The sequence below is a fragment of the Idiotropiscis lumnitzeri genome, chromosome 18 (assembly GCF_059441095.1).
Source record: "Idiotropiscis lumnitzeri isolate Australia: NSW breed Sydney's pygmy pipehorse chromosome 18, RoL_Ilum_1.0, whole genome shotgun sequence".
NCBI classification, from domain to species: Eukaryota; Metazoa; Chordata; class Actinopteri; order Syngnathiformes; family Syngnathidae; genus Idiotropiscis; species Idiotropiscis lumnitzeri.
The window spans coordinates 1,467,389-1,491,669 of record NC_142408.1 but is presented as its reverse complement, the minus strand read 5'-3'; the positions used below and the strand labels follow the sequence as shown (position 1 = coordinate 1,491,669).

Sequence of the window (24,281 nt, the reverse complement as noted above, 5' to 3'; positions counted from 1 at the left end):
GTAATGTTCCGAGTTTTTTTTTTTTTTTCTCAACCATGTGATTTTTATCCTCGATTATTGTTTATTTTTTAGCACAGTGGAAGAGTGGTTAGCTTGTCTACGGACAGTTCGGTGTTTCAAGATTTGACTGTCGATATCTTAACTTCTTGACTCAAAATTGTCCGTGGGCGGGAATTTGAGCGTGCAGCTTTGTATGTTATGTGCAATGAAGTGGCGCCCATTCAGAGTGCGCCCCACTTCTCACACCAAGTCAGCTGGCTTAAGCTCCAACTCACCCATGACCATAGTGAGGACAAATGTAAAAAAAGGTGCTGTGTTCTATAATTTCAAAATCTTTCTTAAGAAATGCAGTTCCTGAGCTTTTGACCTTGAGAATAAATTGCTTTGATGCTTATTTTAAAGTCCAAAAAAACACTTTATTAAGAACGTCAATACACTAATTTCCAACATTCACTTTCTTTTTTTCTTTTTACAGAATTATTTTCAGATATAAACATTTGTTTTAGTTCAACTATAATACAGTCAGTGGGAGTAAAAATGAATCAGGTTGCTGCACAACAGCGAAGGAGCTCCCACCCAATGTTTTTCGAAACATTTCCTTCTGGTGTGTTAACTTCAACGTGGTCTATTAGGTCCTTAAATAGAAAGAGCTTTGAATGTCTCTCTGTAACATACTGGATCCATGTGGTGTTACCAGAGTGTTGTCTAATGCTTAGTCCCATCCTTGGCGGCGTAGAGCGCCCGTAACGTCTGTGATACTTTGTTTGTCAGCTTGTGTCCGCTCGTTAAGGAGATTTTCTTATAAATAATGTCCGACTCCTTGATGTTGTCCAACCAAGGCACCTTTTTGCGACCGTCCCGTTTCTTGGCCACAGCCCAGGGCCCGGAGTAGGAACCGGACATCCAGTGTACGCTGTAGCCGCTTTTGGTCTTTTGCACCACCCTGGCGATCTGCGGCCTGTCTTTGTATTTGGAACAGCAGATGGCCACCACATCCGTCACGTCCACACTCTCGTTCATGTGGCCGGAATCCTCCATCGAGTCGTCGCCTCGTCGCGACTTCTGCTGCGGGTAAAAAGAAGCTGTCAGAAGCTGTTGGGCTTTTATAGAGCATAAAGTGATTGTATAAAATCCACATATTTCCAATTTTCTTCATATGCAGGGAAACCCCTTAAAAATCCGACAGTATATGAGATGTCATAAAATACAGCATATGAGATATATTTCCTTACCGCTGGGGGGTCTTCATCTTCACTGTCTTCATCCTCGGACTGGATTGGCGCCCTGTGATTGTTGTGATTGTGGTTTCGGGGTTTGGGGCCCTGGAGCAGCGAGGTAATTGCTTTGTTTCTGGCGTTGGCGCTGGCCTCGCCCTCCTCTTCCTCCTCCTCGCGATCCAGGTGCTCCATTAACACTTTGAACTGTGACAAAAACACAGTCAGTCACATCATTTCAAAATGAGCCACTGAAATCATCTCTATTTGTAGATGTAATGATTTAATGGAACCAGAAGGAGAAAATGAGTTCTGTGAAACAAATTCTTACGTGTAAGTACTGTTTGACGATGGCCTTCCTGGTCTCGCGGCCGATGTCCGAACTGGACAGACCAACCTTCAGGAAGTCCAGAGTCTGGCGAGGGTTGAAGTGCACCTTGGATTTCCTGTTCACCGTCTTGTCGTACACCTTGGCTGATTCCGTTGGTGAGTATTTCTGGATTTTGCTGTTGGATGGAAAAAAACAATCTTTTGAGCTGGAGTTCTAACACTGCGGTTAATGTCTTTTTTTTCAAAATTCAAATGTTTTTCAAAAGACTTTCCATCCATGCATTTTCGATAGAGTTTGTCTTCTATTAATTGTTTTTATTTTTTACTTGAAAAATGTTTTTAATGAGATGTCTCTAAATTTTGCATGTATTCAGAAATTAAATCATTTTATTGGGCTTGATTCATTTTTTGGGGTTTCATTTTAATATTTTCGGATTCATTTAAAATCAGGACTTTTTTAAACAAAATTTTTTGGTTTGATATAAATCAATAAGTGTGTTTTTTTTATTTCAATAATATTATGGGTAACTTTGTTTTTTTTAAATCAATATTTTTCCAATGTAATTTTAAAGACAATTTATTGTTCCTTCAATTTATATCAGATTTTTTGTGCAATTTGAATAATGCCATTCATTTGACTTTGAATCAGAATCTTTTTTAAATTTCAATTCGGAATCTTTGCGTTCAACTAAAATAATGAATTTTGGGGTTTAGAATAAATCATGATTTGTTTGAAATCAAACCATAAAAGCTTGACAACAATAAATGGTTTAAAAAAAATAAATAAAGTATAAAATAAATAAATAATAAATAGTTTCATGAAATATTCTATTCCTGGCCTACCTGTCCGAGAAGCCGTATAGATTCTTGAGGTGTTGTTTGAGCATGAGCAGCAGTAAGATTCCCTGCGAGGCCAGGGAAAAGTCCAGCAGAGGCTTCGGGTCCTCGGGAAGGCGGGCCATCACCACGTCCTCGTCATCCATGTCGGAGTCAGAATGAGCGTGGACCTTTTCCACTTCCTCCTCGCTGCTGCTGCTGCTACTGCTGCTGCTGCTGCTGCTGCTGCTGCCGGATCGGCTGCTGCTCTCGTTGCTGTCATCAGAGCTGTCTCGCATCTTCCGAGGCTTCGTCTTCTTCTTCTTCTTCTTTTTCTTCTTCTTCTTTATTTTCTTTGGCCGTGGAATTGGTCCTTTTCTTAATGACTGCGAGGAAAAAAATAAGGGATGAAACGGTTTATTCATAAAACATTCAAATGAATTTTAATATACTTTTGCATGCCGTATGTTTCTTTTCACTTACAGGGAGAGTGAGAGAGTGCTCGCTTGGCTAATTAGAGTGTTCGTAATCATTTCAATTCGTGCCTTGATAATCACGATAATTTTCACAGCAGAGATTAATCGATTCATCCTTAGTGAGCAGCTACAATTGAAAAGGTGGCAGCTAATGCGTGTGATCGGAATCTGTAACTCATGAGTGGTTGTGATTGGAATCGGAAACATAAAGCCCTGATTGGATCACCCCTACCTACAATACTCATTTTTTTCTGAGAGTGTAGAGAAAGGTCACACAAAACCAAAGCAAAAGGCTGGACCGTGGGCTGGATAAACTCTTCCCACCTCTTTAAAAGACTGCAGCAGGTTGCTCCCAGAGACGGACAAAGTGATGTCTACGTGGTGCATAATGAAAAGCGGCTCCTCCTGCGTCTGGTACGGGAAGCAGGCCAAGTTGTCCGCCACAAATAGCAGCAAGTTCACCTCGGTTCTCTGAAGAAGGCAAAGAAAACCTCCCTTCATTCACCTTGAAACACAGCAGACCCCGGCAGTAGGGCTGGAAAATGAGCACCTTTTATTCATGTTATGTTCAGTGAAAGCTTTGTTGTTAGACATTAATCCCAAAAGGAGCTTTTGTGTTTATCTTGTGATGTTAAAATTGCTGAGCATTTAATGTTTTATAAAAGAGTGCTATGGGTTGTTTTATTTGAACGTCTTTTTAATTCAAATCTGAGCTTTTAATATTCCCAGCGTAACTCTTATTCCTGTGCACTACTCACGGAGCTGTCGTCAAACATGTTGAGCAGAGAAATGAGGAAGGCTCGCCGATGTTGGCGGTTCCCCCGGACCAAAGTGTACAGATGAGAGCAGAGGGCCGCGTCGGTGTCGTGGTGACGGAAGCCTCGGAGGATCCTGTCTGTGGATCCGGCGATGGCCCGCTGGATCTGATAGGACAACTTCAGCCCGGCTACCGCTTTCATCTGGCAGGTCACAAAAAGTCCAGTCCTCAGTTTTCAATGAAGGTCTGCTCCTCAGGCGACAATGTAACCTAACTTATATGTAGATATGGTGCTGGCTAACGGAATGAACAATTCTCCACTGCACGCTCTTAGTCATAGAAAAAAAAAAAAGAAAGAAGAAACCGAAGACCCCCCTGTAATTGCTTGTACACTTTGTGATCCCACGTACATGAATAAAGCCTGAATATTTCTTGTCAATATCCACCAGTTGCTGATCAGCCTTGTTCTTCATGGTTGGCTCAGGGTCAGTTCCCATGGCGATCAAGTAGGGCACGCACTAAAAAAAAAAAAAAAATGTTTATGTCATCAAGAACTTTCTGCTGATCAAATCGGGTCATGGAAGTTGAAGGAAGAAAGAAAAATGGAAGTACTCCGAATGAGTGCGTACCTGCACAGGATGGATGAGGCCCTGGCTAAGCGTCAGCGTGATCACGCTCAGAGCAAAGTGGCGCACTGTGGACTGCGTGTGCAGGAAGGAGTCCAGCACCGGCTTCAAGTAGATCTGAATGATGGAACTGCTCATACCCGATGAGATGTCACCCATCTCCTTCAGATCCTCCTGTTTGGCCTTCTCCTTCCCTGCGTCAACAAAAACAAACACATCAACATGATGAGTCGATGAAACAAAGCGCGGTCATCGACGAAGGATTGATTGATCTCACAGTCCCGGTCGGCCTCTTGCATTCGCGAGTCCTCCTCCTGGAGATATGTCTGCATGTTTTTAAGCACCTGGATCTTGAGAGTGACCAGACTGTGCTCGTCGGACAGGGTGTTGTTGTAGAGAATCTTCACATCTTGCACAAACATCAGCTCCGGGTGCATGATGAACTGAAAGCCTTGAAGCGGCACAACTCAAGTAAATATGGCGGGAATGCAAATAGACGGACGGAACATGCAGTCGTGTGTTCAAATGCGCTGATGTACCTAAACCAATCAAAGCCTTGACTTGGACCTCCTCGTCTTTATGAGTGGTAAAATACAAAAGAAGCTCCAAGACCTTGTCCTTAATGATGAGCTAAAAGACAAAAACAATTGTTGTAAAGAGTATTAGTGTACTACAGGACATTTAATGAGACAATAACACAATTTGGTGCCGTTAAGATTCCCCCATTTCACCCAAAAAGAAGTTCTTCATATCGATGTTATGTTGTTACAAGCGCACGTGAGTCAACTGTAAGCAGTAACAACTTTCGGAAGTACACTGGCCACTTAAAGTAAGAACTAAGAGTTTCATAAGTCTGCCACATTTTCACGATGACATCATAGTCACTCTGCAGCGATACTGACTCTTACATCATTTCAAGACTTGACTCTGAACATTTTTCTAAATGCCCAAAATGAATATTTTGTCATCGGGGCATTATTTATTTATTTATTTGTTGCTGTTGTACGAGAGTGACTCCAACAAACATATCCTTGTGTCGTGATATATTGGACAAAAAAAGATGATTCAAAATGCTGTGCACGGTGACGCAGGAATTCTACCTTGCTGGCACCCTTGAACTCCTCTTGGTCAAAGTCAAAGTGTCGACACAAAGCACCGACCGTGAACAGCGAGCGCAGCAGTGTTGGCTTGTTCGTCACTAAGGTGGGACTGTTGGGGTCCTCCTGGTGCTGGGTCTTGAGTTTGGCCAACGCGCCTGCATTGAGGAAGCAAAAAACACGTTTCTTTGATCTGAAAACTGAAGCGGTCATTAAGAATGATTGAGCGCAGCGACCACAGGCGGGTTAACCTTCGAGGGGACATACTGTATTATTGAAAATGTACTTTGTGTTTGAAATAACAACATTTCCAGTCGATCCACAATCAAAGTGCTGGGCCGGTAATATTGCCTCCTCAACTTAAAATTCATTTAGGGTCTTTAGAGGTACTTTGGCATCGGTACAAGAGCTTCTTATCGTGGCAAAGCCCCTTGGTCGTTAAATGTCAAACATTGTTTATCCTTTGGGTATGTTCATTTTATATTAGGACATCTGATTTTAAGTTGAAAAAAAGTGCTTAATATGTCTCCTTTTTTTCTTACCATAAAAACGATTGAAACAAGCCCAGACAAACTTGTAGTTGTGTGTGACCTTGTTTACCACAGCACCAAGACAGCTTACGCAGTGCTGCACAACCTGAGAAGCAAATCACACCGTTGACATGACTAACAACTTTACACGGACCAAAACTTCCTGGAACTGAAACAGACCATCATTCCATATTTGATGATGAGCTTCATGAGGTCTTCTTCTACGGTGGTGAGGAAATTCTCGCTGGGACTGTCCATCAGAGGTATGACCAGTTCCAAGATCTTGGCGACGTTGCAAATCACGATGAGGTCATTCTGATTCTGCAACAGTACGGAAGCGGCTGTTATTTCTGCCACTAGAGGGCGCTATGATACAATAAATCAGTGGCAGTTGGTCCTTACGTTGCACTTGGTGGTCAAGTGGGGCTGCATGGTCATGGCGTGTTTAACCATCAGTTGGGGTCGGATTTTGCTGAACAGGTACAGCGTGGTGACACACGCCACCAGGCGACCGGAGTTGTCCACTTTGTCCTCACATCCTAAAGCACACACAGACACGGTTGATGTACAAAAAATATATAAAAAAATAATATCTTTAAATATATTAAATACATAGTTAATAAAAATAATCTACCTTTATTTTTATGAAAAATTACCTTTCAAAAGTGGTGACTTAGCCACGTCCTAATTATTGAAATAAAACTTTTTTTTAAGTGAAAACAAAACAGAAATACAGACTAGACACTGTTAATGTGGTAAAAGGTCTGATTTAGATTTTTAAAATAAGGGACATTTGATGGTACCTCGGCTTACACGGTTTTCGATGATACGAGCAGTCGCTTAGTCGATTCTTTGTCTTGACTTGAGAACAAAAATTTGGGTTATGAGCACTAAATGGTGGCAGTGAACTTCACAACAAGCATCATGTAGTGAACAATTAAAAAAAAAAAAAAAAAGAGCCAAGCGTGCTTGTTTACAGCTGTTTATTGCCACTCCCGATTGAAGTTTAAACATGAAACAAAGATAAATGTTGTGAGAAAGAGAACAAAGCATGAAATGATGGCGCACAAACGGACTAAATACTTACGATGCGTTTTCATGGTTAACATCAAATTGCATGGTGACTCCCAACTTTTTGAAGCAAACAAATCAATTTCTTTATTTACCTGCAATGGACTCCTCATATTTCATCATGTGCTCCACCAGATTGTCCACCAGTTGACTGCAGGCCTTCTTAGCAGGTTTGTATGAAGCGGCTTCTTCTGATTTAAGGAGCTAAACAAAAAAGGCAAAGCACAAACAGCGTAAAAAGAAGTCACCATAAATCACAGATGTGGATAATCACATTCAATTCAAAAGCTTACATTTTGAAGGAGTTGCTCAAACCAATCATAGCCGGAATCTTTACACGCAAGTACCTGCAATGAAAATCAAATAAAAGATCATCCATATGAAGCAAAATACGGAATTGCACCAACTCCACCATATCAACTACACACCACGTCTGTGATGTTCAGGATTTTTCGGATCATGGCGTCTTTGTCATGACTGGGCGTGGGTGTGAACCAGATTTTCTGGAAGGTCTCATTCACCAGTTTCTGCAGGATTAAATATTCAAATGCAAATAGTGTTTAATAAAATGATCGAAGCGACCGGAAGAAGTTTTTGACTTTAACAAACCTTAATGCCCTCCTCGTCGTTGACCCTGCGGATCATCTTGACACACATCTCGGTGATCTTGTGGAAGTCCGGCAGCTCCAGGCAAATATCTCTCAGGATCTTGATCACTCTCTTCCTCACACTGATACCAGTGTCCTTTTTTGAACAAAACAAAATAGTCAGGCCAAAGCATTGTCTAATAGAAAACAAGCGCTTTTCTGCCTACCTCCGTGAACCAAACAAAGGAGAATGAATTACCAATATCCTCTCGATGAGCATGTCATAGTACTGCTCGATGAGCTCGGGTCGACTGAGCACGAAGCGTCCGACGAGCTCCACGGCGGCTTCACGCACGCTGGTGGAGTTGTCCATGAGGCGGCCGTGAACGCCACGCTGCATGTCGGACTGGAGAACAAGAAGATTTCTCAACATCATACGGGGCTACGACTATGCAAAACAAAAATATGGGAGTGTCTCACCCTCGCTAGAATGCTCGGGTCCACAGCCACAACCTCAGATAGACACTTCATGGCTTTCGTTCTGACTGCAATGGCGCTCTCACCGAGCACTCTCAGGATCTACACATGACAGAAAGCGTTAACGACAGGCTACACAATACCAAACTTATGCTACAGCAGGGTACCCAAAACCAAAATCGGAGCAAGTTTGAGCGTTTTCCCAAATCCCGATCATAGTGTGATTATCAGATCATTATGATTATCACAACTGATTACACTGTAGTGCAGGGTGTGTACCAATGTTTTTTTCTCCCTCCTAAATGTGCTCTAAAAATGGCCAGGCCGACAATTGTAAATGTTAAACAAGATCAATATTTAAAATGACAAATCCTTATCTGTGGTGAAAACCAAGTGAAGATAATCTTAAGTTTGTAAAAAAAAAGAAAAAAAATACATTTAGTAATTTTTGTTAAAGCAAGTATGACCCGACTGTAGTACATTAGTATATTCCAAATCAATCCTCCCCCGCATAATATGACATAACGACTTTACCTGTGATAAATAAATGTCAAAACTCTGTGAGAACGGCCTCATAGAGGCCAGGTATCGGACAATCAAACAGGAGTCCTTGTAGTCTACTGCATCAGAGCTGATCCTGAAATAAAAATGTGAGCGTTTGGTCGAGGAATGGCAATTCAGAAAGATGACTGTCCAGAAAGTAGCTTTATTTTTTACCTGGTGTGAGAGTTTCTGATAACCTTGCGCAAGAACTTTTTCCGCGATTCGGCCCTGTGCACAATCTCCTCAGTGGCGTCGACGTCGGCGGCGGCATACGAAGCTTTTGGGTCGTCGTCATCATCGTGCGACTTTATTGCCTTGTCCACCTCGCTTGTGATGTCCCTGTGCCACTGGGCGATGTAGAAATTCCTGGCAAACTGTGTGAAGGACAGTGCCAGTGGTGAGTATCCCGTTATATGAGTTGAGCGGAATGATTGATGGGATAAATAAGACATTCTCACAACGAGCGCGGGATCAATTTCACTGCTCTCCTCGATGTAGCACAGCAAGGCCCTCTGGAGCTGTTGCGTCTCATCATTCCCGGGAGACTGAAAAGATGATTAGGCAGGGATTATAGACGAAACGGTTCACCAATAAACCATGTGAACATTTTAAATGGTTAGTATTATTCTAGAAGATTAGAATTATTATCTTGGTATTATTTGTTTGCTAGTTTTGTTGCTACTTGCAATGTACATGGCAAGTTTTCAGAACCTCGAGAGACTTTTTACCAAAAAAAAAGAAAAAAAAAGTGAGAAGCCACAAATCTTGTGTCAGTTTCGGCTGTCTAAAGAGCTACACGACAGCACCTCTTTAAGAATGCGGTCAATGGCCTTTTGGTCCATCTTGCAATTAACGGTGTCTTTACGCAGGCAAGAAGCGACGGTGCCAAGGTAATCCAGCGACGCCACCCGGAGAGCCATCTCTGTCTGCTTGTTACTAAACTGGTGCACCTGGATGATGAGAAGAAAATGATATATATAAGCAAGTCAACTTGATTTATATTGCACACTTCATGTGCTTTGCACAACAAAAAGCAAAACATCTAAAAGCAATTAAACAAAAGTGAAGACATTCTCAGAGCAAATTGAACAAAAGTAGCTCATTAAAATGACTGAAACAACCGACTTTGGCACAATTTAACCACATTTGCAACAAACAGATCTAAAAACATTTAAAAGCAAAGGGAAAAAATAAAAAGCCGATTTCTTGACTCACTAAAAGACCATGGAGTCGACTGGGACTTGGTGTTTGGTTTTAAAAAACGGTTTCATGGAAAATGTGAGCTTGAACGACAATGACATCGCTCACCAAGAGGCGACCCAGCAAACTGAGCAGCAGTTCGGCAGCGGGCCACTCGGGTTTGTTGACGGTGGACAGGAGGTCATGGACAAAGTTCTCAAAAAGAGGCCTGAAGTCATCCTCGCCCTGCTTACTTCCACACCTGACACAACCAACACAAAATGGTCAGATTAATGTTTCAATGTCGCGTGTTTGAAGGAAACCAATAAATATTACTGGCGATTTCCTAATACTGTACTTTTACGCAGGCGCTGGACACAAATGGATAGTAACGCCTGATAGTCTTTTTACGCTTATACGACATGGACTTACTTTTTGAGAAACACTGACAGAAAGTTCTGAGCAGTCCTCATGGCAGTCTCATAGGAATTGGCGATGAGGACGTCTTTGTCCACCTACAAGAAGCAAATACAACATGAGATATGAAAGACAATTGCATTGATTTGGATTCAATTTCAGACGTTTCTTGCTGCTAACCTTCTTGTTGTGTTCATCTTCTCCATCTTTGGCGGAGGGAAGCTGCACCACACACTGGATGAGTTGAAGCACCAAGGCGGTGACCATCTGGATATGTTTGCCGCCTCCGTGATCGCTGCTGCTTAACCTGTGAGAAGAATTAAGAAAAGAGTCATTTAGATGGCCGTCCTTTGACTGGAGTCATCTGCATCCTGTGGTTTACCTGAAGTTCCTCAAGTTGCGTTTGCTGGACGGCAACCTGGCCATGGAGTTGAAGATCTCTTCAAGAATGAGCTGCCTGTGCTTCCGGTAGCGGGAGAACACCTGCAGAGGAGCAAAAGGGACATATTCATTTTTACGTTTTCATGGCTTGGCTACAAAAAGGCCAAATTGTGATTGACGTAATTAGCGGTACAAATCCACTCTTAACAAAGGAGTGTGTAAGACACGAGATGTGTGATTTAAAAAGTTTACTGCCACTTCCAGTGAAGTTTACTGTAAAAACTAAACAAGGACTATGCCCCAAAAGTGCCGAGTAAGGCATCACACTTACCGCAGTCACCAGTGCGATGGCACACAACTGCAGCTCACTGACATTCTCCACAAAAAACGGCGTGATACCAAGGGTGGACACCTGCATGGGACGTGGGCAGCAAATGCAAATAAGATGACATCGACAATCAGGCACTCTTCGTCATGAAAGGAACATGAGATTACGGAGAATCTCACTTGTAGAATTGTGGTGTCTGTGAGCAGCTGGATCTCCACCAGCTCCGAAAGGCTGCTGATGATGTCGCACACTTTGCTGTAGAGCTGGACCACCGTCTTCTGTTTATGCCCTGAGTTTTTGGCTTTCTTGCCTTTGGAATTATGCCCGCCACCTTGGGGAAGGAAGTACAAGTACATGAGAAACCGTTTTTAATGCCACTGTAAAAACAGCCAAGTGGTTTATTTTGACGTCGATGATGGATATTACTGACCTCCGTGGGAATCCACCCTGTAGGTGGGGTCATACTGGGGGTACAAGGAGTTCTGCATGTGGAACTTGGTATACTGCAGCACCCGCTCGATGACGTCTTCGATGAAAACCACCTTGGGCACGCGCGGTGAAGTCATGATGTTGAGCGCCGTGAGACAGGCGTCGGCTGACTTTGTCACCCGTTCCAAAATGAGGTCACGCCACAGACGCTCCTCATCCATGGAGTCGTGACCCTTCAAAACAATACATTGTCATCATTACAAAAATACTGTCGCTGTAATGCATTCATCCATTTTTAGTCTCAATAGTGTCACAGTCAAAATTGGCAAAAATGTAAGAAGCGAACAAAAAGTAGCTCATTTTCTTTTTTTGGTGCTCATTTTACCAAAACATAATTGTATAATCGAATGAACTCAAAATATTGAATCAAACTTTTTTAGGATGTCTAAAGTGTAAACTGCGCACGAATAAAATCAACCTGATAACGTACATGGTTCATCAATGTGGACAGTTTCACACTGTCTTGAATGTTCTTTTCCAGGACGTTCAGAAATTTCACCAATTTCTGAGATGAAAACTGTGGACAAGAAGCAAATGCAAATTAGCTGTTGTTTTTAAAAACGATCAAAAGGAGGACACTGAAACGTACTTCTCCTACCTTATAAAAGATGCCCATTTCTTTCATCTTCGCCGAATCGCTGCCTAACTCATTGAGTTGGTGTTTTCCAAGCAACAGCTCCTGCGGTATTTCCTCATCACCATCGTCATCTGAAAGAGGACACGGACAAATGAAATAAATATCATAATGCTGATCCTTTTTGCGTTCCAGAACAGAAGTACAGTGTCGGACCTGAGCCCTGCAGCAAAGAGCAAAAAAATGGCGAGTAATTGACCCCCATTATTTAATGGTAGTTATGGTTTAAACTATTAATATATATAATCATAATCACTTTTAGAAGGGTGTCAATTATCCGTGTAAATCCCCCAGTCCCCCTCCCACGGGAATAGCGCGGGTGCCCTGCACAGCTCAAAATGTTTACCTGCGGCAGTAAGATCCACGTCTTCCAGACTCTCCAGGATGTTGTCCACGCTGGCTGCAAATCTCTTGAACGTGGACGAATCCATCAAATCTGCAGCATAAATGTTAGACAACTCTCTCACAAGAATCTATTTGAAATGCATTCTTTTCTTTTTCACGCGTCTGTCAAAGCAAAGGGAAAGTAAAGCTGCAAGCAGAGATGCAGGGAGTGACATTTTCACCCGGATAAATGTCTTTAAGAATGCTGAGGCCACAGAAATGTGATACATAAATCATAAAAATAATAATAACAACAATTATTATTACAATAACGGAAGATTTAACACAAATACTTACCCTCAGGTCGCATCTTTTCGTACGCTTTTCTCTCTTTATGTTTTTTCTTCAATTTTCTGGCCACTTAATGAAAAGAGAGCCACAAGAATTCATTTAGCGAACAAAATGAACAGAAACAAACGTCACATTTTATCATGCACAAGTGACTCACCATCGCTTAAATTTGGTGGCGGACCCGCGTCACATTCGTCCGAGCTCCACTCCTGTTGACGTTGACGACCTTTTTTGGATTCACGCTTCCATGACTTGTCCTGATCTTTCCTTCGCTTTTTCCTCACCACTAAAACAAAGAAAAGACAAAAATGATGTTCAGAAAATATCAAATATAATTCATGCAAATGTTGCAAAGAGAAGGATTACCCTCATTGTCAGAGTCGCCACCGTCGACGTCGTTATCAGCTTCTTCCTCCTCGTCATCACAGTTGGGAGTACACTTTGGAGTTTTACTGATCATACTGTGCTTCCGCTTGGCACTAAATGAAGTCTCTGTCAGGATAAAAAGTGAGTGAGTGACCCCGAAATATTTTGGGCATGTGCAAGGAAGCCAGACTAAAGCTATTCATGAAGAACATGCAAACTCCACAAAGGAAGGTCAGAACTGAGATTTAAATTCTGGAACCTCCGAATTATGACGCCGACATGCTAACCACTGGCCCCACCGTGCTGCCCTCCAATAAAATCCAGGGTAAGTCATACCTCTCCATTTGTGACTGGAAGACCATTTCCTCGACTTGTGCGTTTCCTTGAGTTCCTTCTTGATGCTTCGTATGTCGTCGACGTTCAGTCGACGCATCACCACAAAGGGTTTCGGGCCCCTGCAGAGGTTTTCGACCAGCGATCTCCTCTCCAGCAGAACGCGAGGTTCTTTCCAAACATCGACCAAGTCGCCCGAGACCGTTGGAAATTTATCGACCGTGTCCCGTTTCAATTTGGGTATCACAAAGTTCTTCAGCGCTCCCGAGTTTCCCCCCAGCAAGTATGAGGGGAATTCACTTGTTTTTTTCACGTGGGAAAGTTCTTTACTTTCATCCCCACCTTTCCTCTCTCTTTTATTTTGCAGGGTTGGAAAACAGGATTTGTCTGTCCTTTCACGACCGCTGAGGTCACCGGAGTGTTTGCTGCCGTCTTGCCTGACTTTGTGCTCCTTGTCCGGTTTGGGCATCCCATCAGGAGACTGCTCACGTTTGTTGCTGTTCCCCATCGACGATTTGTGTTTCTTGACCTTGTCTTCTCGGACTCTCTCTTTCCCCTCACCCATCTCTCGACCTTTTTCTCGATTTCGCTCCTTTTCCATAGTTTTGTCCTTTTCTTTATCCCGCTCCTTTCCCTTTAATCTGTCTTTCTCTCTATCTGGCTCCTTATTTCGTTCTTTCTCTTTCAATCGTTCTTTTTCTTTTTCCAGCTCCCTCTCCTTTAATCGGTCTTTCTCACGATCAGGCTCTTTCATTCGCTCTCGCTCTTTTAATCGATATTTCTCCTTATCGGACTCTCGATGTCGCTCTTTCTCCTTCAATCGATCTTTCTCCTTATCCAGATCTTTAGTTCGTTCTTTCTCCCTTAATCGATCCTTCTCCTGCTCCTTCTCTTTTAATCGATCTCTCTCCTTATCTGGCTCCTTTTCTCGCTCTTTCTCTTTTAATCGATCTCTCTCCTTATCTGGCTCCTTTTCCCGCTCTTTCTCCTTCAATCGCTCATCAGCCCTATCTAGCTCCTTATCCCGCTCCTTCTCCTTTGATCGAACTTTCTCCCTAATTCTGTCCTTTTCTTTTACTCGATCTTTACTTTGATCCTTAACGCTGCCTCGATCTTTCTCCCGATCTCTAACTCTGTCTACATCTCTCTCCTTGTCCTTTTCTCTGTCCTTATCCTTTTCCCTATCTTTGACTCTCTCCCCATCCACCGCCTTCTCTCTATCTCGATCCCTATTCCTGTCTGTGTCCTTTTGCCTAATTTTGTTTTTATCTCTTATCTTCGAACTATCTCTGTCTTTTTCTTTATCCATGTCTTGATTTTTATCTCCATCTTTTTCCCGACTCCTATCTCTTTCCATGTCGTGATTTTTCGTCCTCTTCTTTTCCCTGCCTTTGTCCTCATTATAACAACCGGCATTCTGTTCCGCCTTGCCGGAGATTTTTAGGGTCTCCAGTTGGCAGTGACCGTTGTCGTTCATTCCCTCCTTGTAGCGAGAGTCTGGATCCCGATTCTGCTTCGGTCTCGGGGACTCCTCCCGCCTTCCGTCCGACTTGCCAACGTCGGCTTTGTGTTTGGACTCCCGGAGGATTTCCATCTCCTTCGGAGCGATTTCCAAGCCGGACTTCCTGGAGTCTTCGACCTGCAGTTTGCTATCGGTCAGTTGGCAGGCATTATCTTTCTCTGCTTCCGTATCGGAGCTGAAGTGCATGATGTGATCTTCGCACAGCTGCTTGGCTTCCAGCACCACGACGGGCTGTCGTAATACTCGGCCGGCCTGCTGCAGATCGATGCTGACCATCAAAGCGGGACGACCGGAACCGTTACTCGCCACATTCTTCTTCTTGGGTGTCATCTGGTTGCCACCTTGGACGGAAAAACCGTCACTCATGTCGACTCCCGGTTCCTGAGGGTATGAGTCCTGCTTGCGTTTTTTCAGCGGTTTGTCTGCAAAATGACAACATCGTAGCTTAGCATATGAGATGAAGACAGATAGAAGAGATAAAACTTCTCCATCCATTGTCTTAGGTAGGGGTTAGTCCACACTTGGTCTGTGGCGTTTGTTTAATTTGTGAACGTGTCAGAATTGCATGTCTTGACGGTCTTTATGAATTCATAAAGACAAATGCAATGAGTTGATCATTTACTGTCTGCGCCTGTGTCTGCAGAGTTTGAAGCACAATGCATATAAAATGTGCAACTCGCATGGTTCCTATGAAGCTAATTATGTCTTTAAGGTTACCTTTATCCTGGACTTCCTTGGACCATCGCTCTCTCTCGCTGACAGACTCGCGCTCAGTCCTCTCCATCTCCGGCAGAGCGTCGATGTCTGGCTCGGGCTCATCCGGCAGCACCGCCTCAGAAACAACAGCGGTCTCGTTCGGTTGGAATGGGGCCTGCTGAGAGTTTGGCAACTCCTCTGTGGCAAACTTGATCAGCGAGTCTGGCTCAGAGTCCGGCAAGGTGTTTTTACTGTTCGTCAGGCAAGCTTGCTGCTCCACATTAGTCCTGGGAGAATGTTCCTCGTTCTGTTCTTTGTCTACGTTCCTCACTCTGGACAGCTTTAACGTCAGCCTGGCCGAGTCTTTCATGGGCGAACTCACAATGTCATACAAGGCGTTTTTCTCCAAGTGATCACCGCTCATTTTGCTCCTTTGCTTCTGCTTCTTTTTTCTCTCAGTGGAGGAGAGCAGCATGTTGGGAGCTGCACTGGGAGGAACGTCGGAAGGAGGTGACTGCATGATGAGCAGAGGTCTGGACCCTATTGAGACACAAGAAATAGTGGAGAGGATCACAATACAGACGAAACAGTGGCACATCAATGCACACATTTGGTGAAAGTATCCAGTGGAACGCCATTTTTTTACACTACAGATGGGAATTTGACCAATATTTTGTGGAAAAATATGACTTGGCAAATCTTGTGGGACATGCAGCAACAGCGGAGGGGCATGGCCAGTACATTTAACAAAAGTGGTCATGGATTTATTTCATTTACATAAAATATTAATGAAATAATGAATTTATTTTGTGAGAGTAATTTGGAAGGCCAACAGTTTGATTATTGTGTCGTGGTTTCTACGGCGACGTACATTTAGACGGTTCTTCACTCTCATCCGGGGAACACACAGATTGCGGTGACTTGACTGGAAACAAGGCAGCCATCATGGAGTGCTCATTTTCCTGCCAAATGTAAGATATCATCAGAAAGTTGTAATTAAATTGTATGTATTTTTTTTTTAATTTGCATCTTTTCCAATATAAAATAGATGGAGCAAAAATTTTGGGAGAAATATATATAAAACATTGAAAATATACAACTTCATCACCATCATTTTATGATCTAAATTTCCAAAATATCCAACAGTTTATCCAAAAATACACACAAATTTTTAGGTTAAAATCATGAAAATGTTGGACGGTTTCACTGTAAAAAAAAATCAATTTAAATGCTTTGATTCCTATTTTTTTCATATAAAACTAGGGGATGGCTACACTACCTCATTTCCAAGCCTGTGTGCAATGTGGACATAGTCGTCATCCGAGCTTGGTTTGGCGTGATGATTGGATGCGTTACTCGACAGCTGTCCTGTCACCTTGTTGTGGAGATTCCGAATATTACCGCCAACTGGAACAGAAAGTGAATGGCACAGCCAGTAAATAATGTGTCATGACCGAAACATTGTGTCTGCGCTCACAAGGAGTCGGGGACCCACCTTGCTGCGTCTGCTGGTGTTGCGAGTAACTGGGCGGACTGTATTGCATGTAATCGGCAGGACTCTGCGGAGTATAGGGACTGGGGATGGGGCTGTTTGAATGGTGCTGCTGCGATATGAACCGAGCTCCAGACCCGGACTGTGGCGAGCTGAAGCATCTGTGAAGTGGTACAATGTCATTTTTGTAAACAAAAAATAAAAATAAATCATGTAAAAAAGAAAATTAAGGTAAATAAAAAAGACAGACTGCGACTTCCCCGCTAACTTACCCAGACGACCTCTGAGTGACAGGTGACTGTTGATAATTTGGTGCTGGACTCCTGTGCACCTGGTTTGGAGAAATCTTGTACTGTTGTACCGCTGGTTGTTGGATCACACCTAAGGCAAATTGGGAGTGCAAAAAAGTTATACACAATATCTGCACAACGTTAACTCGAAGGAAACGTACAAAAATCGATGGAAAAACGATACAGAAAGTGATGTCATATTTTGATAAGCGAAGCATGGGACCACCTGAATTGGATGCCAGCCAACTGCATGGCTCATGTACACAAATGACAATTCACACATCCATGAGCAATTTAGTGTCTTCAATAACCAAAGCGACTTTTAGCAAAAGCATCACATTTTCACGCTACATATTACGACTTTCGATTTCATGGTCGTACTTTTGTCCCGGAAGATTTTGGGGTTTCTGGACAGCAGAGCTTGTAGGAGAACGGGCATGTCACCCTCGGGCTCATCGTTCCCCAAGTTGTCCTTCAGCTCTCTGTGAGTCATACAAAAAGAACACAACAGTCATGCAATGCACACGACGAATGGTTACGGTCTAGTTTCAGGAGATACATCATCCAACAAACAAAGACAGAGAAGAGACTGAATGTTGTGACCATTGAGAGATCAGAAAACAGCATAATCATTCTTATTGTTATTATTACATTTGAAATTTCAGACTACCTTTACCTTATATATACCAATTCAATACCCCTGTAACAAACCAGTAGTACCAGCGCACCTCCCACAACAGCAGATACTCACATGTGTTCCGTGGACACCTGGTTGAGGCCGTGCGCCAGCTGAGTCACCAGGTTGTCGTCACGACACACCAACAGCGTGCTGACCTCTTCGGAGATTCGTCCATTGTAGAGCAGACTCTTGGCAGTGGTAGCAGGGAGGGGTGAGGGCAGTGGAAGTTGGTTTAACACTATGGAGGTGAGAGGGGGAAGGGTGAGGAAGCCGTATGTTAAAGGGGAGATTTACAACGAAAAAAGTGATGTTGATGCCAGATTAAATGGACCAGTGAATATGCTAAAAAAATAAAATAAAAATCATAAATTTAGTTGTATTTAACTTTTAGCCCAATACATTTGTACTTCAGGTCTGTTTTTTTTTGCTTTAAGTTTTAGGTTTACTTCTTAATTCCCTGTTGAGTGCACTACATTGTAATTGAATCAATATGTTCTTGTATTTTAGTGCAGTGCTAGTGTTCAAACTGAGCATAATTCTACAGTAACTCACAATAAAATAAATTCATTTTCTCATCTTGTTTTCGATGAAGATTAAATTTGAAAATCAGTGCGGCCTGTTGTTGTTTTATGTCAAAACACGTACATAACTGGTCACAAGTTTGGAGTCACCCAGACTATTTCCTGGTTTCCATGAAAACAAACTGTTCTGCACAGACACTACATTTAAAAAGTTTGGGGGATCACTTGTAGTCAAACCGCAGAGGTTCAGTGAGTCAGCCTCAGGGTTTGGCAAATATCAAGACACACACATCTGTGTATGTGTGTGTGTGTGTGTGTGTGAGACCCCCCTACTTTTGAATGGTAGTGTAATAACAACAAAGCACGGAGCATCTATGGATCAGTGACTTGTAAAAAATAGTAAATAAAACCGCAGGTTACCATGCGGTGACATATAGCGTATTCAAATTTTTTTCTGAATCAAATTAACTGCGAGACATTTATTTTAAAGGCTCATGTTTTAAATGAACCTGAAACGATATTAAAGTGTTTTGGGATCATAGTCTAGGGTATATTTAAGGTTCAAACAAAGAATATGGGAAAATATCTACATATTTAGAGCTGGGGCATCCATTACTCATCTGGGCTTCCTCCCTCACAAACACAAAGGTTCGCTGCACGTTGGGAAAAAAACCCACCAGGGATTCTGATTAAATGGCTCTTTAGAAAGAGACAACAGCACACTTACGGTCCGTGAGGCTTGCGATTCCAGCGAGAGTAGTGATGGGAACATGAGGCATATCACCATTCATACTGAAGATGAGGTCAAAATGCTGCTCGATATCACCAAGGGGCTTCCCGTTCCTCACATCTCCAGAATGCTAGGGAAAATAAGACATTTATAATTACATTTTTTGGAAGGATTTTTAGAGCAGGCAAAATGGATTTTGCATGCCTTGACCACCTGGGGGCAGTATAGAACTGACACACGAATATACTGTAGTGGAGGTTTATTAATGGTTCTTTGTAGAGGATAAAGAATATATGTCAGTGAGTACTCTTATCCTACCTGTCTAAATGTGTTGCTGCACTGTTTCTGTTCAGATAGCAGTTGCTTAAAGGGTAACAATAGCGTTAGTCAACAACAAAGATGTTAATTAATCAATCAATTTTAGAAATCGATAAAGTTGGCCAGGTCAGTCACCATGTGGTTATATTATTTTTACAACTTCTGAATAATATAAGTGTTGTTTTTCTCTCTTTGACGATGCAAAGTTAATTGGTAATGACTCAACAACCACAGTTTTGGGGGTTTCCTGAAAAGCCATGGTTTGGGAGCTGCAAAGTATTCCACGGTGTAATGATTACATGGTTAAAGCAACAATAAATATGTGCATCCACCTGTTGCCATTCATAAAACACAATAAGTCACAGCTCCCTGTGAGTTTATCAGCTTCGCGTTCAACGAAACAGGCCCATATTTCATACTGAGTAAGATCATTTGTGAGTAAATAGGGGTTATGCCAATTATACTAATTACCGCATTTGGTGGTGTGCCCTGAAATGTTTCCTATGTTAGATTGGCAGGTTGGGAAACACTGATGGAAAAACTATACAGGACAGTACACTACAATAGACACTTGCAAACAGTAATAAGCTGCTAAATGATTACTCAAAGGCAGTATATTTTAAAGATGTTGTGTACGTGTGTGTGTTCTAACTCTGTAATGATGCTGTAATATAGCCTAAAATCAAGTGTAACAATATGTAATTCAGAAGTTACATGTCTTTTGTATTGAAACGTATGTTAATAAAAGAAATCGTGTGCACGGTGACTTTACAAACACCCTGTATCATTAGAATTTTATTGTTATTATTTTTACTCCTCGTGTTATTTGTTATTATATCTACGCTATATCAGTGTGTGGAGGCCTTCCAAGCTAGCCTGCTTGGTAACTTGCATGTCTGTCGCAGAAGGTGCTGCTACCAGAAGCGTTTTCATCCTTCTATCAGCTCCACTGAGCAGTCGTCTACAAAATACAAACTTACAGCAACGTAGTAGCGCGCGTATATTAATGTTAATATACGAGAAGTGAAAGGAATTCTGCCTGTGTGTCTTGAGTTAGCTTAGCATGTCCGTGCTAACAACAAAACAAGAAAGGATGGCCAATCCACCAAACCATGTCTCAATTCCTGCCTTTTGTTACGCCGTCACACTAAGGCTTATTCCCGGGGACGCTTCGAGCACACAATAGCGACATTATCTCACCTTAACGGCGCATGTCAGTATGTAACGACTTAGTTATTGTGACTTCAATGTCGTAGTAGGCGTATAATAAAAGAGGCGCCCGAAAAAAAAGTAAGTCGGGGGTTAGCCGGCTAGCAACATACTGGAGATGTAGCTAAGCTAGCTGGCTAGGTCTAGCCGTAAGTTGCATCCCTCCCGGCACCGGATCGGAACCAGCTAGCCGCCTTAGCCGCGAATTCCTCTGCCACTATCTCACTGGTTTCACCTCGCTCGCTTGGCGGTGGCCTTCAACGTCGCATCCCCACCTCCTCACAAAACCTGGCGTCTCTCACCACAGGAGGAAGCGTAACCCCGACCCGACCGCTAGGGAGGAAACGTTGAAGGGGGTACAAAAGCACAAAATCACCGTTCGGGAGCTTCCCCAGTCTGGCCGTGTCGGGGAGCGAACGTCCAAAGGGCCGTCCGGAGTACACGATGAGGCGGCCTCCGTGGGGTGACGATGGAGCCCTTGTATGTGTGTAGATTTCAATCCGGCCGTATTTACCTCAGGATGTGATGAGAAATAAGTGGCTCCGATGGTGGAGGAGGAGGAGGAGGTGGTGGTGGTGGAGGTGGCGGCGGAGGGGGAGGAGCAGCAGCAGCAGTAGGATGGCAGCTAGAGAGGAGACTCTAGCTCCCTCTCCGTCCCGCCGTCCGAACAGCTCCTCCGGGAGGGATGGTGGGGTGTGGGGCGCGGGGATCACGGAAACCCCCCAATCTTACCCTCCACCACCACCACTGCGTGGAGGCAAATTAAGAAAAGAAAAAACGCTCATGTCAGACTCAGAATCAGAAATCCCTTTATTGTCATTGCACTCAAGTGTGCAACGAGATTAGAGGAGGGAATGTGAGGGGAACCTGTAAAATAACAATAATAATAATAATAAATAAGCATTAATTTAATTTAAAATAAGACTACCACAAATAAGCGGGGATGGGTAGCCATAAAAACAGGTTTCCAAGAAGAAATTCACGATTGCCCGACTGTAAATACTGTGTACTATGGTTCAATTGTGCTTACGAACAATATGATGTATTTTCTAATATTTTAGTTAATAACGAAGACTGCTTCAACTGTGTAATTAAATGGAGCAAGGGGATTATTTTTTTCTCATATTTTGTATTCAATATAGAGCACCGATTAATCTGTGAAATGAATTAGCGCAAGAAAGGGATTACCTTTTTCCAATATTTTATCTTTAATACACCGATGAACTGTGTAATTATTGGAGGCAACGCTAGGAGGGTTACATTTCTCTTCTCGAGGTGTCCCAAAACATTTGTGTATTACATGCATCTACATAAGAACAAAAAGCAGTATTTCGTGAGAGCAAGATATTTGGAGAGAGGAAAAAATTTCCAAAGCAGTTAAGCTGCACCAAGTTTAACTATGTATGTGTTAGAAGATACTTAAACTCATGTTTGATATACACAGTTTTAATTTAACTAATCAATACAACTTAAAAGTGCATCAAACAAAGAGGTCTCGACAGTATTTGTGGTTCCCTTGTGCACCTGTAAATATACATGTCAGTCCAAACCGCGAGCACATTGATACATGTATTAATATAATAATAATACTTAATGCTAATTATTATTTGTGCCTACAGTACCTATCCATCTATCATCATCCAGATCTCCAGATCCCATCATCCTTCCATCCACCTACCTACATATCTATCTTTTGTTCATTTTAATGCCTGGTACCACTAAAAGTGTATGATATGACTAACAGAAAAGAAAACACGGAATGCCTAAAAGCACAGCTGTGAAATGATTTTGGTCATTAAAAAATAAAAACATGGAAAATGTCAAAATTATTAACTAACTAGCTATTTTTGTTGTCATTATATTTGTCCCCCAAAAATATTTTAGTTGTACTTGACATTTCAAATCAACGCGATCCTCCACAGTTCTATCATCGCAGCGATGTTTTCCCTTAGCCGCCATTGGATGGGGCTGCTGAGTGCTTCCGGGTTTTGACGTCACTCGTCTACGTCATCTTAGTGCAAGACAAAAGTCCAATGAGAACCAGGAGTATTCGCCGGGTGCGGTGGCGCGCGCCTGTAATCCAAGCTACTGGGAGGCTGAGGCTGGCGGATCGTTTGAGCTCAGGAGCTCTGAGCTGCAGTGGACTATGTCGATCGGGTGTCCGCACTAAGTTCGGTATCGATATGGTGCTCCCGGGGGAGCTCGGGACCACCAGGTCGCCTAAGGAGGGGTGCACCGGCCCAGGTCGGAAACGGAGCAGGTCAAAGCCCCCGTGCCGCTCAGTAGTGGGATCGCGCCTGTGAATAGACGCTGTAGTGCAGCCTGAGCAATACAGCGGGACCCAGTCTCTTTTTAAACGAACCCTCACTGTGACATCTGTTTCATCATGACACTACAAACGTTTTGGAACGTTTCGATTTACCCAAGTCGCTATTTTATGGTTTTAGTTACATTAGAACCCCAGTCCAGCAGCAGCTCCTACTGGACAAAAGTAGAAAATGCATCGAGCAAACTGCAATGGAATATAAGAAAAATAAAAACGTTTCGAGTGTTTTTTTTCCATTTAGTTTTAATTTGTTTAGTGTTTCTCGCCGGATGTTTTTTTTAATGGAATCTGCAGAAAATGTGTGGGGATTTATTACTTCAAGAACGTTGTCCCAAACCGCATGATAAACACTAATTCCTATGTATGGACCAATAGGTCTCAACCTGTACAAATAAATAGTTTTCATTAAATATTTAAATTACCAGTCAACAACACTCTACTGGAAAGCTCTTTAATCTTGAATACAAAGCATACTTGTTTTTAAATTTCATTAAGGTATGGAAACCCATTTTGCCTGAGGTACATTTGAGCTTTTCTGCTCTTTTTTCCATCAAATGCATCTTTTTAAGTGGAAACGAACAACAGATAAAAATTGAAAGAAAATAGAAAAACGTTGAAGATAAAAAATATTAATATTTTGATTTGACCTGTGTGGCTATGGCTCACCTTGTATATTTCTGTTTTGTAGATTTGTACGGATAGTTTTGCAATTAAATGTCACTAATATCCATTTAATTGCATGTACTTCGGTTGGGAAAGTACGGTGATTTTTCTAGTGGTGCACTGGCTCCCTCTAGTGGTACGTTAAGAATCACTGCCGAACTGCTGTTCAATTCTATTTAATAAAGTATTGTACAATGGCATTACAAGAAATTATTGCTTTTTTAACTGTCAAGAAACAAATTTATTGAAATGGTATGTGCAATGCATTTCATTTAAATCAATATTTTTGGTCCAGTTTGTCTTTTTTTTCCACATAAAAGCGCATTGTAATTAATGTTTAAAATTAACGTTACTGTAGTTTAATGTCGATCACCATGGTAATATTTGGAGCGTTTACTATTTTTGAGACGTAATTAGGTGGAAAAGTTTGAGAAGCATTGCACAAACACAAGCAAATGCCACCAGCTGACTGGAGCTCAGTCTCACGAGTGGATAATCATGTTGCGTTC

At 42.4% G+C, this 24,281-nt stretch overlaps 1 protein-coding gene and 1 non-coding gene across 6 annotated transcripts; one reads left to right on the top strand and one right to left on the bottom strand.

The window, feature by feature from the left end:
• Nucleotides 1–400: 400 nt before the first annotated feature.
• LOC148318866 (nipped-B-like protein B) lies at nt 401–21,379 on the bottom strand. Of its 5 annotated transcripts, none has more exons than XM_088281253.1 (47): nt 21,298–21,379; nt 19,254–19,386; nt 18,078–18,243; nt 17,708–17,808; nt 17,309–17,417; nt 17,040–17,197; nt 16,824–16,951; nt 16,416–16,506; nt 15,566–16,084; nt 13,330–15,270; nt 12,994–13,119; nt 12,785–12,913; nt 12,634–12,696; nt 12,299–12,388; nt 11,917–12,026; nt 11,749–11,835; nt 11,260–11,491; nt 11,009–11,160; nt 10,833–10,913; nt 10,503–10,603; nt 10,301–10,427; nt 10,136–10,218; nt 9,833–9,965; nt 9,331–9,474; nt 8,983–9,069; nt 8,699–8,898; nt 8,516–8,618; nt 7,985–8,083; nt 7,764–7,910; nt 7,527–7,661; nt 7,346–7,444; nt 7,211–7,264; nt 7,013–7,121; nt 6,249–6,385; nt 6,027–6,167; nt 5,859–5,952; nt 5,320–5,474; nt 4,759–4,849; nt 4,497–4,670; nt 4,223–4,413; nt 4,004–4,111; nt 3,595–3,795; nt 3,161–3,307; nt 2,388–2,746; nt 1,546–1,720; nt 1,233–1,421; nt 401–1,065 (listed from the first exon to the last, which is right to left on the bottom strand). In XM_088281253.1, the coding sequence occupies exons 2-47, from the start codon at nt 19,315–19,317 to the stop codon at nt 706–708; spliced, it is 8,490 nt and encodes a 2,829-aa protein (XP_088137379.1). In that variant the 5' UTR covers nt 19,318–19,386; nt 21,298–21,379; the 3' UTR covers nt 401–705. The 5 variants fall into 5 exon arrangements, with proteins under 5 accessions (XP_088137379.1, XP_088137376.1, XP_088137380.1 ...); XM_088281250.1 differs by having other exon boundaries at nt 21,160–21,364; XM_088281254.1 differs by having other exon boundaries at nt 401–1,062; nt 21,160–21,364.
• A 1,456-nt stretch (nt 21,380–22,835) lies between these two features.
• Nucleotides 22,836–23,134, top strand: LOC148318865 (signal recognition particle RNA). The gene has a single exon (XR_015839846.1).
• The last annotated feature ends 1,147 nt before the right edge of the window (nt 23,135–24,281 follow it).

Excerpts from the sequence above, each read along its gene's own strand:
- LOC148318866 (XM_088281253.1), bottom strand. The coding sequence starts at position 19,317 with ATGAATGGTGATATGCCTCATGTTCCCATCACTACTCTCGCTGGAATC. Across the intron at positions 17,809-18,077 it reads CAGGTGTCCACGGAACACAT|AGAGCTGAAGGACAACTTGG; the intron begins GTGAGTATCTGC and ends TATGACTCACAG. Across the intron at positions 7,911-7,984 it reads ACCCGAGCATTCTAGCGAGG|TCCGACATGCAGCGTGGCGT; the intron begins GTGAGACACTCC and ends CTTGTTCTCCAG.